The sequence below is a fragment of the Anopheles cruzii genome, chromosome 3 (assembly GCF_943734635.1).
Source record: "Anopheles cruzii chromosome 3, idAnoCruzAS_RS32_06, whole genome shotgun sequence".
Taxonomy (NCBI): domain Eukaryota; kingdom Metazoa; phylum Arthropoda; class Insecta; order Diptera; family Culicidae; genus Anopheles; species Anopheles cruzii.
The window spans coordinates 28,966,726-28,982,567 of record NC_069145.1 but is presented as its reverse complement, the minus strand read 5'-3'; the positions used below and the strand labels follow the sequence as shown (position 1 = coordinate 28,982,567).

Sequence of the window (15,842 nt, the reverse complement as noted above, 5' to 3'; positions counted from 1 at the left end):
AAGAGTGCCTGGTGCCGGCAGGGTGCCACGCGAACCAGATGGCCAAAGGGTCATCTGGTAATTGGGAACAGCAGCAGGACCCCGGTGGATGGCGGGGACTAAAACATCATCTATCATGCGGTCTATGAATAACGAATGAGGATGATATATTTTACTTATTTCGAACGATCATGACCACGCTCCGAAGAAGTAGAGCGACACAGGCATCGTGCCAAAAAATCCTTGCCTCCGAGAAGGACATTTGCGGAGCGTCATCGCAGCATGTCTAAGATTTTTCGATAGCATCGACCATCATTATGTTCCCTCGACCTATCCGGTCCTCGAGCTACAGGGCACAATCAGGACACGGCCACAGCCTGGTACCGGGTGGCTCCGGCTCGAGACCTTCCGGTCGAACGTTTCGCTCCGTACGATCTACTGGGGATCATTTTTAAATATTTCACCCTACGAAGGGCCTCGAAAGCCCCTACAAAATGGGCGAGAGCTTTGAGAAGAAGAAACGCTACGCTCCTTTACGCTCCTTATAACTATACTTTCGCCAAGAATGTGCTATAAATCAACATACGTATCGCCGTTTTTCTTCGCCCCATGGAGCGTACCGTGCCGAGAAAACCTATGCTGTCCCCACGTCCTTCGGCACCGGGTCGTTTTTGTTTCAACAAGTTTGCTTGCGCCACTTGCGAGACGCTTTTTTGGGGGTATAAATTCGATTTCGTTTGTTTCGGTAGAAAGAAGAAACAACACTTGTTCCTTCGGCAGCGATATCTCGGTGCCGAGTGCGCCGGCGATCTCGTAATGATTGTCCGCTGGCGAAACCGACCGAAGGCACTCCGTAGGCCACTCGGGCGGGACCCGTCCAAAGATAACCCTCGGCCACATTGCAACAATCGACTACGTCAACAGCGTTGCCGGCAAACGGAGAAGAGCGAACGCGCTTCCTTATCGACTGCAAGCAGCCCGATAAGGCCCCTTCATTGCCGAGGTGTTGGAGCGTGGCAGGTCGAACGACACGGACGAGAGAAAAAACCCCAGCCCGAACCGAAACCGTCGATTGCCGTTCCCGGGCTTCGGAAGTGTGAGAAGCTGGCAGCAAAAAGTGGCCACTGGCGAAGAAAAACAATAGATTGATGAGGGAAAATATCTTTTCCGCTTTGCCACCGCTGCTGGGGGCTCTTGATGTTTTTCCTTCCAAACCATCAGTGACCATGGCATGCTGGTCATTTCCGGAGCTGAAGAAAAACGGGGCTTTTGAAAAAGTTGTCCGATGGCTTTGAAGTTAAAGACAGATCGTGTCGGGCGTTTCTGAGGATATCTTTGTTAGCTCACAGCACATTGCCCAGCGCAGACAGACAGCAAAAGAATGGTGTTGGAAATATATTTTTAAATCGTACTGGACAAGAAATCGATCGATCGTGCATTGTGGCACTGTCGATGTTGCCAGTTGCGTAAAGCATACGAGCATGTCAGTCTGGCGACAATAATTACGTTCTTAATGGCATTGGTAATGGCTAATCGATGTCGCAATGGGTCGTGTTGATTCTTTCCGGCAACGATACACCGTAATTAATCAAACCAATCAGCGACAACGTGAGAAACACGTGTTGTGGCGGCACGCACACGACTAAATTGAACTGCATCGATTTTACGTTGATCGGCCAAAACTTTGGACGAAATCGATCTCATCGCGGGCCAGTAAAAGAAGGCTGGCCTCTGACATTCGGTCGGTCATTAGGTCGGTCAATCGTAAGCGCATTATCGGCTACATATAGTCACTCAGGATCGAATCAGATCACTGATAAGCATTATCACGTATGTTGGGCAAACATAAGGGAAAATCTTTCACTTTATGAAATGAAAAGCGACGACTTATGGAATGGACTAACGAATAATTAGTGCGTGAACTCGACCAAATATTTAATCGATTCATTGGCTCACAGTTTATGAACGATGAGAATAATAGCTTTCGAAAGTACAATTGTCAATTGTTAAAAGTACAATTGCAGTGAGAACAATGAGCCACCACGAGCAGCTGTTGCAAACGCAAACAAAAACAAAGGTTTGGTCAATCCCGACCGCCTTCGGATCGAAGGATTATTAACGCCAAATACGTGTTATTAGGCAAACCACTTAATCTGTTTACAGCACGTTTAGCATGCTCGGTTCCACCGAAGAACTTGGTCCTTTATGAGTGAACTTTTCGAGCGAACGAATGCGTCGTTGCGTACAACCAGCAATTACGAGCCCCATTGGCAGATAATCCAAGAACCACGAAAAGTGGCCCCGACCTCGTTGCGTGCACCCCTCACCAAACCACGGTTTTACATTGTGCGGTGTGCGTGTGTGTTGTTTCGTGGGCTGGGTGCATGTCACATTTGTGGCTGGCTGCCTCCTGGTAGGCGATAACAAGCGCAAAAGCTACATTTAGCCCGACCGACACGCTCCACTTTCTCCACGCAAGTGCAACAACTTGCGGCGAATTGCGTGCGAGAGCGGGGTTGAAGCGATTCGCACGGCACGGTGAAGGTCTACGGCACGAAGGACGAGGACGCCCTTTGCCAATTGCCGCCACCGGACCGAAACGGGGAGTCCAATGGCCACCCTAAAAGCATTCCCGAAGTGTAAACAGAAACCCGTAGGCGTCCGTAGTTTGGGGCCGACAGTTGAAATGGACGGCAATGGGGAGTCCAATAGTGCGGTGAGACCTGCCTGTCTGACTGCCCGCCTGCCTGGCCTGGTGGGAATCACGGCCCGCAAAACTGTCAAAAGTAGTTGCGGGTTGTTTTACCGACACCTGCGCGTATGAGGCTGTCTCGTCCAAACACCGGCCGAACCGTTCTGCAAAATCTTGTCGACAACTCGAATCACCGCCATTGCCTCGGCTGTGTTCGGGAGCGTACGGTGGTTCGGACCTTTCCGGCTGGATGCGATGGGCTTTGAAAGGCCGGAAAATTGTCGGAAACAATTAGTCAAACTTTTGCCAAATGCCACACGGTAACAAAAGCAACCGAACACACACGATACAGGCGCCAATAGGGCAATACGGCCGCACTGAGCCTTAAATCCTGCTGCGAAGTGTGCGTCATGACGGCAGGAGGTTGAAACTTTTGGTTCTTGGCTACCAAAATCCCGCATACTAGTGGTGGGTTGCAGCGCATAAAGGAAGAGGTTTGTTGCGCACATTCCGGGAATCGCAATATTGCTGAGAACGACTCTGGAACATTGCGAACGCAAACTTCAGCGGGGGCGCGTTTCAAGGTAACGTCAAAAAGCTGTTGTTATGATTAAATCCAACAGCAATTGTGAAGCGTTCGTGGAAACAGTTTGAAATCAATTATGCCCCTACCGGGTGAAAGCTTATAAATCAATCAAAATAAGCGCACCCACGCAGTTCGATTGTTGTGGGAAAATGCCTCTTAATATCAATTGACAGGCACACTACTTCCGTTGCCTCTGGTGAGCTCACATCTGACTGAAATATCGATGTTATCATCACGACAATGAAATCACTTTAAGCCTTCTGACGGTCACGCCACACTTTCTTGACATCTGACTATCTGGGACATTTGATCGTTTGCGAAACTTCACATCACGTCACTGGTTGACGCCGTTTACGCCGGACGTCACATTCGGAAGGTGAATTTAATCTAATATTCGAATTTCCATCCACGGATAAGCCTACCGAATCAAATATGTTTATCATTGAGCGTGAAAGAAGATATGGGGAGCCCTGAGTAACAGCAAATGTGCCTAGGAATTTCCGAGACACCGTCCCGAACCCGAAATTCTTGGCAATCTTATTTCCAAAAGGATCCTCATTCGAGGACCCGGGTCACTCTTTCACGAATCTCCCGAATCCCATTTGGAAATCTAAAGCCTGAGTATAATGCCATTTTTTATTGCCTGGCGTACTGACCAGCCAAAGATGAAGGGACGGTCGCTTCACTTCCGGTTCGTCAGCCTGACACAAGAGAGCTATTTTCATTTGTGTGTTTAGAAAAAATCCGTCACAACGTTCCTCGGTCAAAACTTAGCGCATCTCCGGATGTTACAAACGTATGAACTTGTCTACACAGTTAACAGTTCGTCCACGTTGTAAATGCTTTCAACTGCCAAGACTTCTTTATCCCTGTTTTGGAGTAAAGTAGTGTCTCCTTCAACTTTAAGTCAACGAACTAATTTATCAGCGTTAGTTACTTCAACAACACAGCGCCACTCGCACTTCCATTAGCCATCATTCGATTGTTGCCACCGGCAAACACACGGAATGGAAACAAATTAGTGGCCAAATCCGACACTAAGACGTTAATGCGCTGTCGTGCCACTTACGTCGGGTTCGGGTTCTCTACGCTGGCATACGCTGTGGCCAAAGTTGGCACGGACCAAGGTTAATGACCATCCCTTTTCAGGACAGCAATCGGACAAATCTATTTGTGGGACAACTTCACGTGTGGGCAGCAGCTCACGAGCATAATTAATGAGTAGATAGAGCCCATCCCTTGCACCCGGCCAAAGAAATTAGTTCAACGTTGTCGTCGTCGTCGTCGCAGTCCCGTAGCACAAATTACCCACACTTGGGTGAGCATTCCAGAGGCCGAGGCCTCTGGCCAAGACGACGAACGCCCATTGGCTAATCTTTATCCGATTGTGTTGCTTTGCTCATTAGGACCAGCCGGAGCATGGAGCGCCAGCGTATCGATCGACCTTTAGATGATTGCGAATTCTCGGAACCAATCATTGATTGATTGCATTCACTCACCACCACCGGAGTCTGTCCACCGGATCGAGAGATAGCGAAAGGTCATGCGGCGTATGCGGATTCGGTGCACACCCTACTCCAGGAATAAGTTCTGGATAAATTCGTTCGATATGCAACATTGTTCCAATGATCCGTAAAATATGCACCACACCTCACTCAACATCACATTACAATTTTAATGAGGCGGACCTTAGTGTTTTCAGCGGTTAGTTGGAAGCTACTTTCGAGCGAACATTTTATGTTGCCAATCCAAGTGTGCTCTAAACTGCTCGAAACTACTCGAACGGTCATGTGTTATCTCCTTTGCCACCGTTGTTGAACATTGGATTTTTGAATTCTAACACCGGTTCTTTTCACAAATGCCTCGGCCACAGCTTGGTCGAAAGGCATCACTTAACACTTTCCAATGATGGCGGGTGTCAAGCTGTTGGGCGCTCGCACCCTGGCTGATTCAATTAGGCTAGAATTAAATGAGCCCGATTTCAGTTCCGGCATGGCTATAAAAGACGTGTTGTTGTCGACACCCCACTCAAACAGCAGCGCAGCAGCTGACCGATGGCGAGATGTGGTAGCCCTACGGCAGCCATGCCCTGCGGCAGCCTAATCGACTCCGCTTCCGTTCCGTTTGGCTTTGAATTAAATATGAATTGCTGGCGACCAGACCGTTCCTTAATTAAATATCATCAGCCGTGTGTGTGTGTGCGCGAGTGCGAACCGCCTGTGGCCGCTGTCGGTGAGGTTAAGTAAACTTTCGTTCGCTACAAAGATTCACAAGACACACATACGCGTTGCCGGGCCCTCCAAAAGGGCAACATTTGTTTCGCCGTCGTACAATTTTACACACAAAAACCTTCGCCGAATGCCGACAGGGTGCGCGCCGCGTTTTCGGAACGGCGAAAAAGTTGATAAATAAAATTGCTTATTAAACATTAATTTCATTTTGGGGGCTGGAGAACGGACTTTTCCCACACGGGACGACCACGAGCCGCGCGGGCCCGGCGGCCTCGGCCAACAAGTGCTTTGCGGAAAAGTTTCGTCCAGTTCCGCGGAAACCGGGCGCCTTCGCCGGTTTCTTTCACTGGCAGGCTCTTCTGACCGACTGGCGGGACCGGTGAGTGGAAGACTTTTTACTCCGTCGGTGCCTCTTCTTGCCATCTGACTCCCACTCCGGCTATGCATTCCACGAGTGGAAGAATTGGAAGTCCTGCGCGGGTGGTGGTCGGCCCGAACGGATGGATGGCTTCGATAAGGTCTGTTTTGTGTCGCGGTCCGAATGGCAAAATGGGAACCCTTTATCACGATGATTGGCCATACCTTTCTAACCTCAGGCCTGGGTAGACTGAGGAAACTTTGATGTGACCATACTTTTGTCCCCGAGGAAAGGTCCTTCGGTTTCGCATCGACCACGTTTCTGGCCTTCTGATGCCAACTAGTAAGATCAAAACGCTCAAAACTGTTAGCTATAACCAGACATGTTTTGAAAACTACTCCAAAAGTTATGCACATCTTTCTATAAAATACGACTTCCTAAATGGTCACTGACAAGAATGCACTACAGAGCTCTCTGGACATCCAACGACAGATCTAGATAGTGAATTCTTTCACGGATAATATTCTTAGCTATTGTTGAGGGCTTTGATGCAAAAGGAACTCTTGGCCCTATAATGTTTCTGATTGCTGTTCTAATAATAAACGAGAACAATTTCGGTAGGAACCTGCACGACACATTCATCAACAATATTTGTATCATTGCTCCCATCGGCGAAGGGTGAACACCCAACGTCCTGGAGACATTCCACACAAGAGCAAACAATTCATTTCCTTTATCCAAGCCGCGTGCTTCCGGGAATGCTCCATGAGCCGACGATGCGGGGTGCATACTGAGCTGGATCGTATTTATTTGCGATATCGACAAATTCCTGCCGCCCATATCGATGATGTAACGATTGTAAGGCCCTTGGTTCACAACAAGGTCCAGAAGTAGACTTCTGGTCGGGGTTTCCCTCCATGCTTGTGCCGAAATTGAAGACGGAACCCGTTTGCCCAACTCTCCTGTAGAATTGCCATTCTTTCGAAGAATCGACCGAAGAATGTGCCCCACATGACGGCCCGAAAGGGAAAATATGTGTTTCTCGCTCTCGCGAAAGAATGGGTTTCTCTGGTCTTCCACGGAACCCGGACCAAACACCAACTGGAAGCAGTGCTGTTTCCAGGAAGCCATTTGACCAAATATGCCCAGTAAGCCCCGAAACGGGGTCGAACATAAACGGTGTACTTCTGTTATGGAGAAATACTTTTATGCACAGTTTTAAAACCGAAAGAGAACAGAAATTAGAATGAATCGGTGGCGTTACTTACCAGAACGTAAACTGCAAACGGCATCACGACTACGGCCACCAGCAGATCGGCGATCGCCAACGACACTATGAAGTAGTTGGTCACTGTCTGCAAGGTCCGCTCGCGGCAAACGGCCAATATCACCAGCACGTTGCCGAACAGTGTGAGAATCGGGAACAACACCAGTATTAGACACCAGTAATGGTACTCTTTCACTGTGGAGACGAAACAAGCGGAAGAACGCGTGGTTAGTTAGATGGCCGAATGTCAACCGGGGTTTAATTTTGACGAAGAAAATCTCAAACACCGAGACCGCTTTGATCACGACGAGGCCTAGATGGGCACTGTAATTAATTTCAACCGGACTTAGTAAGAGAACCTCTGACTGGTCTGCTCTGCATATTTTCACTTCCCAAGCAACCGGAGCGACAGGTATGACCGACGATGGCTAATCCAGATCAAGTGGGCTAGAAAGTTCCTCTGCAGCTCAACTGTAGGTAATTGTAAGCCCCTTACGACGACATCAGATACACGTCCACATGACCGTAACAGTAGCCAACGGTGAAACCATGGGCCAGAGTTTTTGCAAAGTACCAAATCTGATCGATAATTACAAAGTCCATCCGTTTTACCACCTAATGCTTGTCGGCAAGACGCGCCTCTAGAGCCCAGCTTCACATATCTCTGGGCTTTGCTCAAAAACGTCCTGTTCGGGGGGGCAGAAAAGTATAGATGAGCCTCGGAGCAGTGTATTTCTGTGCTGTTCTGATAACCGCCTTTAATGGTGACCGTAGAAGCTCTGGCCAACGATGGCCCGGTATGCGATAATTCTCTTGTGCGACTTCTGTGCGGGAGCTCTGTTTACCCCGATGCCTTTTGTACGTTGTGCAGCAACTGGACCGGACCGAATTCCGGTGCTCTTCCAGTGTTCTAGTTCAAAACCCGACTCGGGCGAGCTGGCGTTCGTTCGTCTAGACGTGGCTGAAACTGTGTCAACAGTTGGACAGAAGCAAACAGCTCTAACGAAAAATCAATGAAGCTGGTGCTGGTGATGGGGTGATGGTGTGCGCCAAACCGAGATAACCGAAAGTCCCATCAACCGAGCAGCACCACCGCAGTGTGGTGTGGTCTGTGGCCCGTTAGATAAATACGAACATTTTATTCCGTTCGTAAACACAGAATTATGACATCTCAATATTAATAAATCTTAATGTTCTGGAAACGCATCGACGGCGCCCGCCCGAGACAACATGGCCCCCCGAGGGGCCACCGAGCATCCACACACACACATCTGCATCCACCCAACAACTGGAGGGTCGGCTTTCTTCGGTGTGTAAAACACCGCCAGTTACCGGGAGGCGGAACCGGATACACCAGCAACAAGGCACTGTCGGCGCTACCTGTGAAAAAGCCACCCTTGCTGCGGGGCGAGCCAGCCACGAGGATGTCGAGTGGTCCGCACGAGGGTAGTAACATAAATACAAACCCGTTTGTTCATCTTCTCCCGCTCGTACGGACCTCGGGCGCCTGTTCACCTCGTCGTAAGTTACGTGCGGCGGCCGCTGAGAAAGTCAGCACCAAATTCGGTTAGCGCAAGGACCTGGCCCGGCTTGCGAAAAAGGGTTACGGTTCCCGGAAGACATCGGGCCCGGGTGCCACTGCGGCGGACACGGGCGACCCTGCCCAATCTGCGTTATCTGGTGGGGCCGTGTGTGAAACTTGGAGCGTAACCGGAGCGTGCACTGAGAGCACGTGAACGTACACGGTTCATGGGGAGCCGTTTGAAGTGTGCCTAATAAGATTTTGCCGGCAAGCTGGGCTCCGGCTTGCCGATAGTCTTGCTTGGAGAGTACTCAGAGGGGAAATAAAACATTTAGAATGGTGGGCCGGGATTGAGCCTGTGGGTGCCTCACGAAGGCAGGGGCTCCACAGAGTTGCTCCTAAACAAACTATGCGTATTTGATTTGTGCTCGTTTGGAACACTCGAAGCACGAAACTTAAACATGTTGTTTGATTCAGAATGAATCGAATGAAAATCTTTATCCTTTTTCATAACTAGAGATCAACAAACTGTTAACGAACTGGGTGACTGGGTGGTAAGTAAAAAGTAGTCTATCTAAAATCAAATAAACAAACTTTAATCACCAAAAAGTTATAAGAAAACTTACTTGAAATTTTTCAAAAGTGACTAACCACCTTAAATAGGAAACCCAAAACAAGGAGTACAATTTGACAGCAGCTTTGCAACTTTTGGTCAACGCCTTCTGCGATTGATTGGACAACAATTGACGGGTGATGCACAAAGCCAGTCGTAACTTAATTTTGTTTTGGAACAGATCTAGACTAAGATCTGGAACGGTCGTTCTAGTCCTCTATAAAACATCAGAAGAGTCACGTCGACGTAGTCAAGTAGATCAAACCTCGAGCAGCACTTGGCATCCCCCATTCATCACGCTAATAGGTCAGTGCGGTCGCTACCCAGCTCTCGGCGGAAAATTTACCTAATTCAGTTCCACAAATAAAATCATTCGCCTCACTGTCACCGAGACCCGTGAAGGCACTTAATTAGCTTCGTTAAAGTGGCGCGCACCTTCAGCGGCCGCCCGTTCGCAGGAGCCTCATCCGGCGTCCCATTCGACGCCGACTTGCGGGCAGCAACTTGTTACCGGCTAATCTCTAAATCCATCTCCATTCTCTGCGAAAGCCCGGTGGAGACCAACCGGCTCCAGCCGGCCCAGAAGTCCCGGTCTGTCAATGATCATCGTCATCTGCGGGAGGTTCGGCAGGCCGGGCCGTCTCGGGGGAACACTTGACACAACACTCGAGCCGCACTGCGCTGCGGAGCCACTGTTTGTCGAGCCACACGGCACGAGCGTCTAAGAAATTTACGAGTGGCTTGCGAGCCGGAACCTCTTGCGACCCAGGATCGTGGCCAATGTGGGCCACGAGCTGCACAGCGCATTTATAATTATAATTTATTCAGCAGATTAACGAAATGAATTCAATTTTTGGACGAAAAAAGCCCCGGTACAGACGCCGTGGCTAAAGGTCACTGCCGGACGCCAAAGGATACTTTTATTCCGATTCGTTGAAGACGCCATTCTAAGGTGAGGCTTTTGTTTCTTCGTCTTCGAGGCTCTTTAAAAAGCTGCATTCGGTGCCGTCTCACAGTGTCTTCACGAAAGCCAGCACACCTGCGCTAGAAGCATATTGCGGCATTGTCGGCAATACATTGAATTCATCTCATCCAACGCTGGGGCGGCCCATGGCCCATCTTAGGCTGGCACAGGAGTCGTACTTCCATCGATCGCCCCTTTCGGAGAATTACGCCGCCCAGCCCAACTCACCGGTCGTCCGGTGACCCGGTTAATTAGACCGAACATTCATTACGGCATCAGGCCGGCTGTTGTTCCGGCTTCAAAGCGGACGGTCTAACGAAACGGTGCCGCCCGGAACGACGGGGAGCAACCCGTGTTGACATCATTGCTCCCGAGACACAGCAAAGTATCAAAGAGTGAATAAATTAGGAATCAATCGAAATTAAATTTCCATGGGACCACGGGAGCTGCGAGTTCGTGGCTTGCGCTTGCGAAATAATTCATAAGGTGACAACGCCTCTCTCGTTCACAGGCGCGAGCGGCCCATTTTCGCTTTTAACAAGAAACGGAAAATTCACGCCCCGGGCAATTCCACCCGGGGGTTTCCCGGATCCCTGAAACCGGAACCTGAAACAAATCATCGCCAGCCAGCGGAGGAGGGCGTGCGACCTTGACGCCTTCGGTGACGGCCAGATTTTATGAGTGATTTAATTCAATTATTAATTAAACGCAAGGATTGGCACGACCCGTAAATTGATGGTAAATATTTCAGCGCCGACCGGAAGCCTGGGGCTCACAGTCACAGGTGAAAAGTTTAAAACTCATCAACCCGGGCTCCCCGGGATCCCAGAACCGGATACGGAGCCTGGCTCCGACGGCCGAACCGGAAACGCCCCAATTAGAGGGTCGGAGTGTAATCCGCACGAGCTAATTTCAAGCGGCGTTTGAGTCTACCGTGTTCATTACCTCGAGCAGGGCGTGCTCGGAACCGGGCGTAGTCACCGGGCTTCAGGACGTGTAGATTTGATCACGAGCCCACCGAAAAGGCCCTGTTTTTCGCTGGTTGTTTCGAATTTTCGTTCGACGACTGAAAATCGGATGGCCTGCAGCGTAAATGTTTATCTGTAGTATTTTAAACCAAACTTACCCAGCGTTAGTTTTCCAGGAAACACAAACCGTGCATTGGGAAAACATACAAACACTGGCGTACGGCCGGCGACAATGGTAGGCGGTTCACCGACATCAGTCGCATTCCGGGAAAACAGGGGCCGGTGGCTGCCTTCTGATTCTCGAGTGACGAGCCACATTACCACTACACACGTTTCGGTCGGCTGTGCGCTGAACGCGAACCCGGCGCAAACGCTGATGAGCATCAGCATCTTTGATAAGCAATCTCCAGCGGCATGAAGATATGAACAAACATGGACGCGGTTACGCTATTTGCCCAAACCGGGCGGCCATGCGGTTTGCTCGAAATTGCTTTTTCTGGAGCGCTGTGTGGAAAAAATGTTCCGTTTCTCCCGCTTAATGGATAAGCGGATATTAAAACGTGAAGTGAACGTTCGAAAGCACGGAACGATCCGAACGGATGAAACGTGAAACGATGCTAATGAAAAATATTCCTCTAATTTCCTCCAAGATTAAGCGTTGAGATTTTAAGAATTCCCCGGTCGCCCTTACCTTGGAGAGATCCTGACAAGCGCGCCTTTTCGGCGAACTGCCCGCCGGGCACGAGAATGGAATGAGAGTGTTGAATGTAATTTCTTTTCGCTCCGCCCGATGTGGCCTAATCATGATAATGAACAAATAATAACGAAAATATGATGAATGAAGCGAGTCGTACGGCAAACAAACGATAATCAAGGTGCGTTTGCGTAGAGCGACGTATCAACACATCACAAAGCTTCAAGGTCCTTTTCGGTACACGTTCTAATGTAATGACGACAAGACCAGGAGATGTTTATGACCAAATACACCACACACTGCCAAACTTTACACCCAAATCACACGGGACAAAATTTGGGTAAATTACGACAAACTGAAGTCAAACTTAAGCTCATGTTATTGTCGCGAACGAAACTTCTTCACTAAAACTGGCCACTGGTTCATAAATCGACCGGAAGAAGGCTTCCAAGGATAACGTTGTCCATCGTTCCACGTTCACTTTCTTCGCCTCCGCCTGAAACCTTCCATTTTGGAACGGCTCACTCTCCAGGGAGGCACCAGACCGGTCCCGTGGGACTGGATGGACACCACACCACATCGGACCGTGTGCTCCAAAATGGTTAATGAGTGGCCGAGCCACAACCAACGCTCGTCCAAAGTGGAGATCGAGTGGAAAAAGCAGAACACCGAGTGGGACCGAGCAGCGAATTTTGGGGCACGGGGATGGTGGAAAATAATTTCCATCATTTTCCACCCTGGGTGGCTGGCACGGGGGCAGTGGCTGAGAATTTTCTCGGCCACCCTTAAACATGCCAGCGGACAGCGACCACATCGCTCGTCATCGTCAGCGTTCGGAAGTGTAATGCCCGAAGGGGGTCAGCTTTGGGGGGCTGGCACTGCGTGTTCCACTTAGCACCATCCCCACCCCAACGTGTACCACCACCCCACCGACCACCGGGACCAACCACCCCACTGGGGGTGTTGGTCAAAGTCATTTTAATTCATTTCATGCAGAGAGAACTCATCTTCATTTTAATTAACCGCCCGGATGCTGGGAGGCTCCCGGGAGCCAGGACCTCGCCAGGACCTCTGGTTAGGGTCGGTCTGCGGCCCGGGCAGCCCGGGTCCGACGATTACTTACTATCAACTCTTCCATGTCTCCGCCGCCGCCGCCGCCGTTGCTAAATGTGCCACAAAATGGCCGTTCATGGCACCGTTTGGCACAAAACTTTCGCAATTTTTTTGGGGCCATTCGTTGGGAAGCAGCCAAAAAGAAATGGTGCAACGTAGACAAGAAGCACTGTTTAAACATGTGTCTATGGTTCGGTTTGGCAGGTGCCAGGGTAATGCAGTGCGCCACGCGGCCATCATAAAGAGCTTCAGCGTGGCGTCAAACCAATTAACTTGAAATGCGAGCTTTTAGGAGAGGGTCATCATTGGCCGGAAGCAACGCATAAGGTTAAAACCACATCCTTACGCTGCGTTACGGTACTTTTCTCCCTCCAAACCGTTCTGCGCTGAGGATTCGCCGCCCGCGCGGCGTATGTGTGTAGGTCGCAAAGAAAACGCTTGAAACGTTCGTTCCGTTTGATATATTTTTCTTTTCATTCCCATTCGCCAACTGTTTTCCATTCGTCAGACGTGCTCGCGAGGTTATGTTTCCCGTGGGTGGTTCCGCGAATCAGACGAACCATCTGAAGGGAGCTGAATGTACCTTGTTTTCATTAAATTCAAATGAACATAAATAATGCGTAAGGCTCGCACCCCGAGGCACACCGGGACGAAGCTAGTGGTTAAGAAAGCGAGGGTGACCGACACCGGTCGTCGTCTTGGGTTGCGTCCCAGCCGAGACAAATGGGATGCAATCGCTCGGCCGGCGGCCGGTACGCTCTAATAAATCGCTCGCCGAGTGCTTCGAACGTTCCGAAGCAAACGGTTTTGAAATATCTCCGTGTTCAAATCTACTTCCTGGGTTTGAGCAGGGACCTGGGATTCCGACTGGACAAATCTATCATATTAAGGGTATATTTGGATTAGGCTAATCGGCGAACATGCTCGCGAGTCTTCACACCTGTGAAAGGACATCATCTTCGGCTCTAATTTGATAATTAATTCCATTCCAGAACAATGCGGGCCTCCAGAATGTGGCGACCACCAGGAGTTGCGTGAGATCAGAGACCCACTTCACTTCGGTTAATGAGAACGCGGAAGGGCGGAAAATGTTCAATACATTTAAGTAAATTTTGTTCCACTCGGTGCGCTTTAATAGGCCCGCCAGCCAGCAGCTAACAGGATCATTAGGGACTCCCGGCCCTATCGACCGGCGAACAAATCGACCCATTTGCCGGCCACGCAATCCCCGAGTCAGCGTGAACGGGAAAAGCGAAAACGGTACGGATCGGGTCCGCGGGACCGAGGGACCGAGACCTGTTAGCCCTGAGTGCTTGTGGCAGTTAATCAGCATTTACGACGATCATCCGTACGGGACGTACCTTCACTTGGTCCACCGCAGGTCGAGTTGGTGAGCGAACAGTTGGTGGCGGTCCCCGCCAGGCCCGTTTCGTTCGCGCTCGAGCCATTGTAGTTGTAGAAGTACTCGCTAAAATCCTCAGCCAACAGCGCGAACACGCTCCCCCGGTCGAGCCCATCACCGTCGGGGCGCGTGGCCGCGGCCCGGGCCGACCCATTGAAGCCCGGCGGCTCGTCCACGAGGAACTGGTAGCTGGGCTGCGAGGCGTAACTATCGTTGCCGGCGGACCCGTTGCCCCCACTGGTGCCGTGGCCGGAAGCGTTTGGAGGGGGCAGTCCCGGCGAGGAGAGGAGGGCCGCGGCCGCCATCGCTAGGGTCGACGAGCGGTTGTCCGGCACCCGCACGTCCAGCACCGGCCGGGCCGGCTCGTCCAGCGATTGCTGGGGCCGCGCGTCACTATCGTTGTAGAGGGAGCCACCGTCGCCGAAGAGACGAAAGTAGTCCGGCGAGTCCCAGGAGCCCAGGGACCAGCCGCCGGCGCCCGTGTCCACCTGGCTGTCGTTGACCGTCGTCACCATCTCGCCTTCGGGGGCGAACTGCACGCGGCCGTATCTCGGTCGGTCGGTCGGTACAGGAACTACAGGAACCACTACTACAGGAGCACACTACAGGAGCAGTAATTTCATTTCACTCGTTGCGCGCGCGCGTATCGGGAAACGATTTGTTCGTCCGAGTCACGTGCCCGGTCCTGACCGGGCGCTACACGATGCCTCCGGCGCTCGTGGACATGCTACATCGGGGCCCAATCTAGCGACGAGCAGCTTGGGCAGCTGTCGCAGAAACTGTAAATTTGCTGACGTCTGGAACTGCTGCGCCACGGGTTTGCTGGCACACTGAAGCACTCTTCTCGGCCACCTTTCCCACTCGGTCGCATCTCACCTGCACCGACGTGCCATGATCCGAACTTTAGGCGTACGGGGCACCGTCCGATGGATGACCCGGTTTTCTGTGTTCGTTCTTTTCTCGGAAGAATCAATTCCCGGCGGCTTTCCCGACCAGGCTCACCATCATCATCGCCAGGGGTGCGCTCACCATCATTATCGTCATTGCCAGTGAGCTAGCCAGTCGGCCCACTCGTTCACGTTCCCCAAATACGGACCACTGATTGCGACGAGTCACGCACGACTTCCACAGCACCACCGTACACACACACACGCGGGCCGGAAGTGAGAACTGAGGCGGAAAACGGAACCGAAACAACCGCCACCAATCACAACAAATCACGGCAACCCAACGCCACGACGCAGGAAATGCACTTTTCACGCCACATCGCAACAGGTGTGCTAATTGTTTGAATTTTCCGCCAACGCACTCACTGCCCCGGGGCGACCCTGCACCCACCACATGCTGCACCCCTTCTCTGGTCGAACTGGCGTTGCTGAAAAAAAAACGAAAGAAACGACGACGATTGAAAAGGGTTGCGAATTGCGGGCAGCCTCACCCGCTTCCGGTGAGT

General features: G+C 51.0%; 1 protein-coding gene across 1 annotated transcript in view; it reads right to left on the bottom strand.

Annotated features, from left to right (window-relative positions):
• The window catches only part of LOC128270177 (dopamine D2-like receptor), an 85,312-nt gene extending 70,408 nt beyond the window's left edge, over positions 1 to 14,904 (bottom strand). The window contains exons 1-2 of the mRNA XM_053007583.1: positions 14,349 to 14,904; positions 7,115 to 7,308 (exon numbers count right to left, since the gene is read on the bottom strand). Coding sequence (XP_052863543.1) covers positions 7,115 to 7,308; positions 14,349 to 14,904 — 750 coding nt within the window. The remainder of the gene's footprint in view (positions 1 to 7,114; positions 7,309 to 14,348) is intronic.
• Between the last annotated feature and the right edge of the window lie 938 nt (positions 14,905 to 15,842).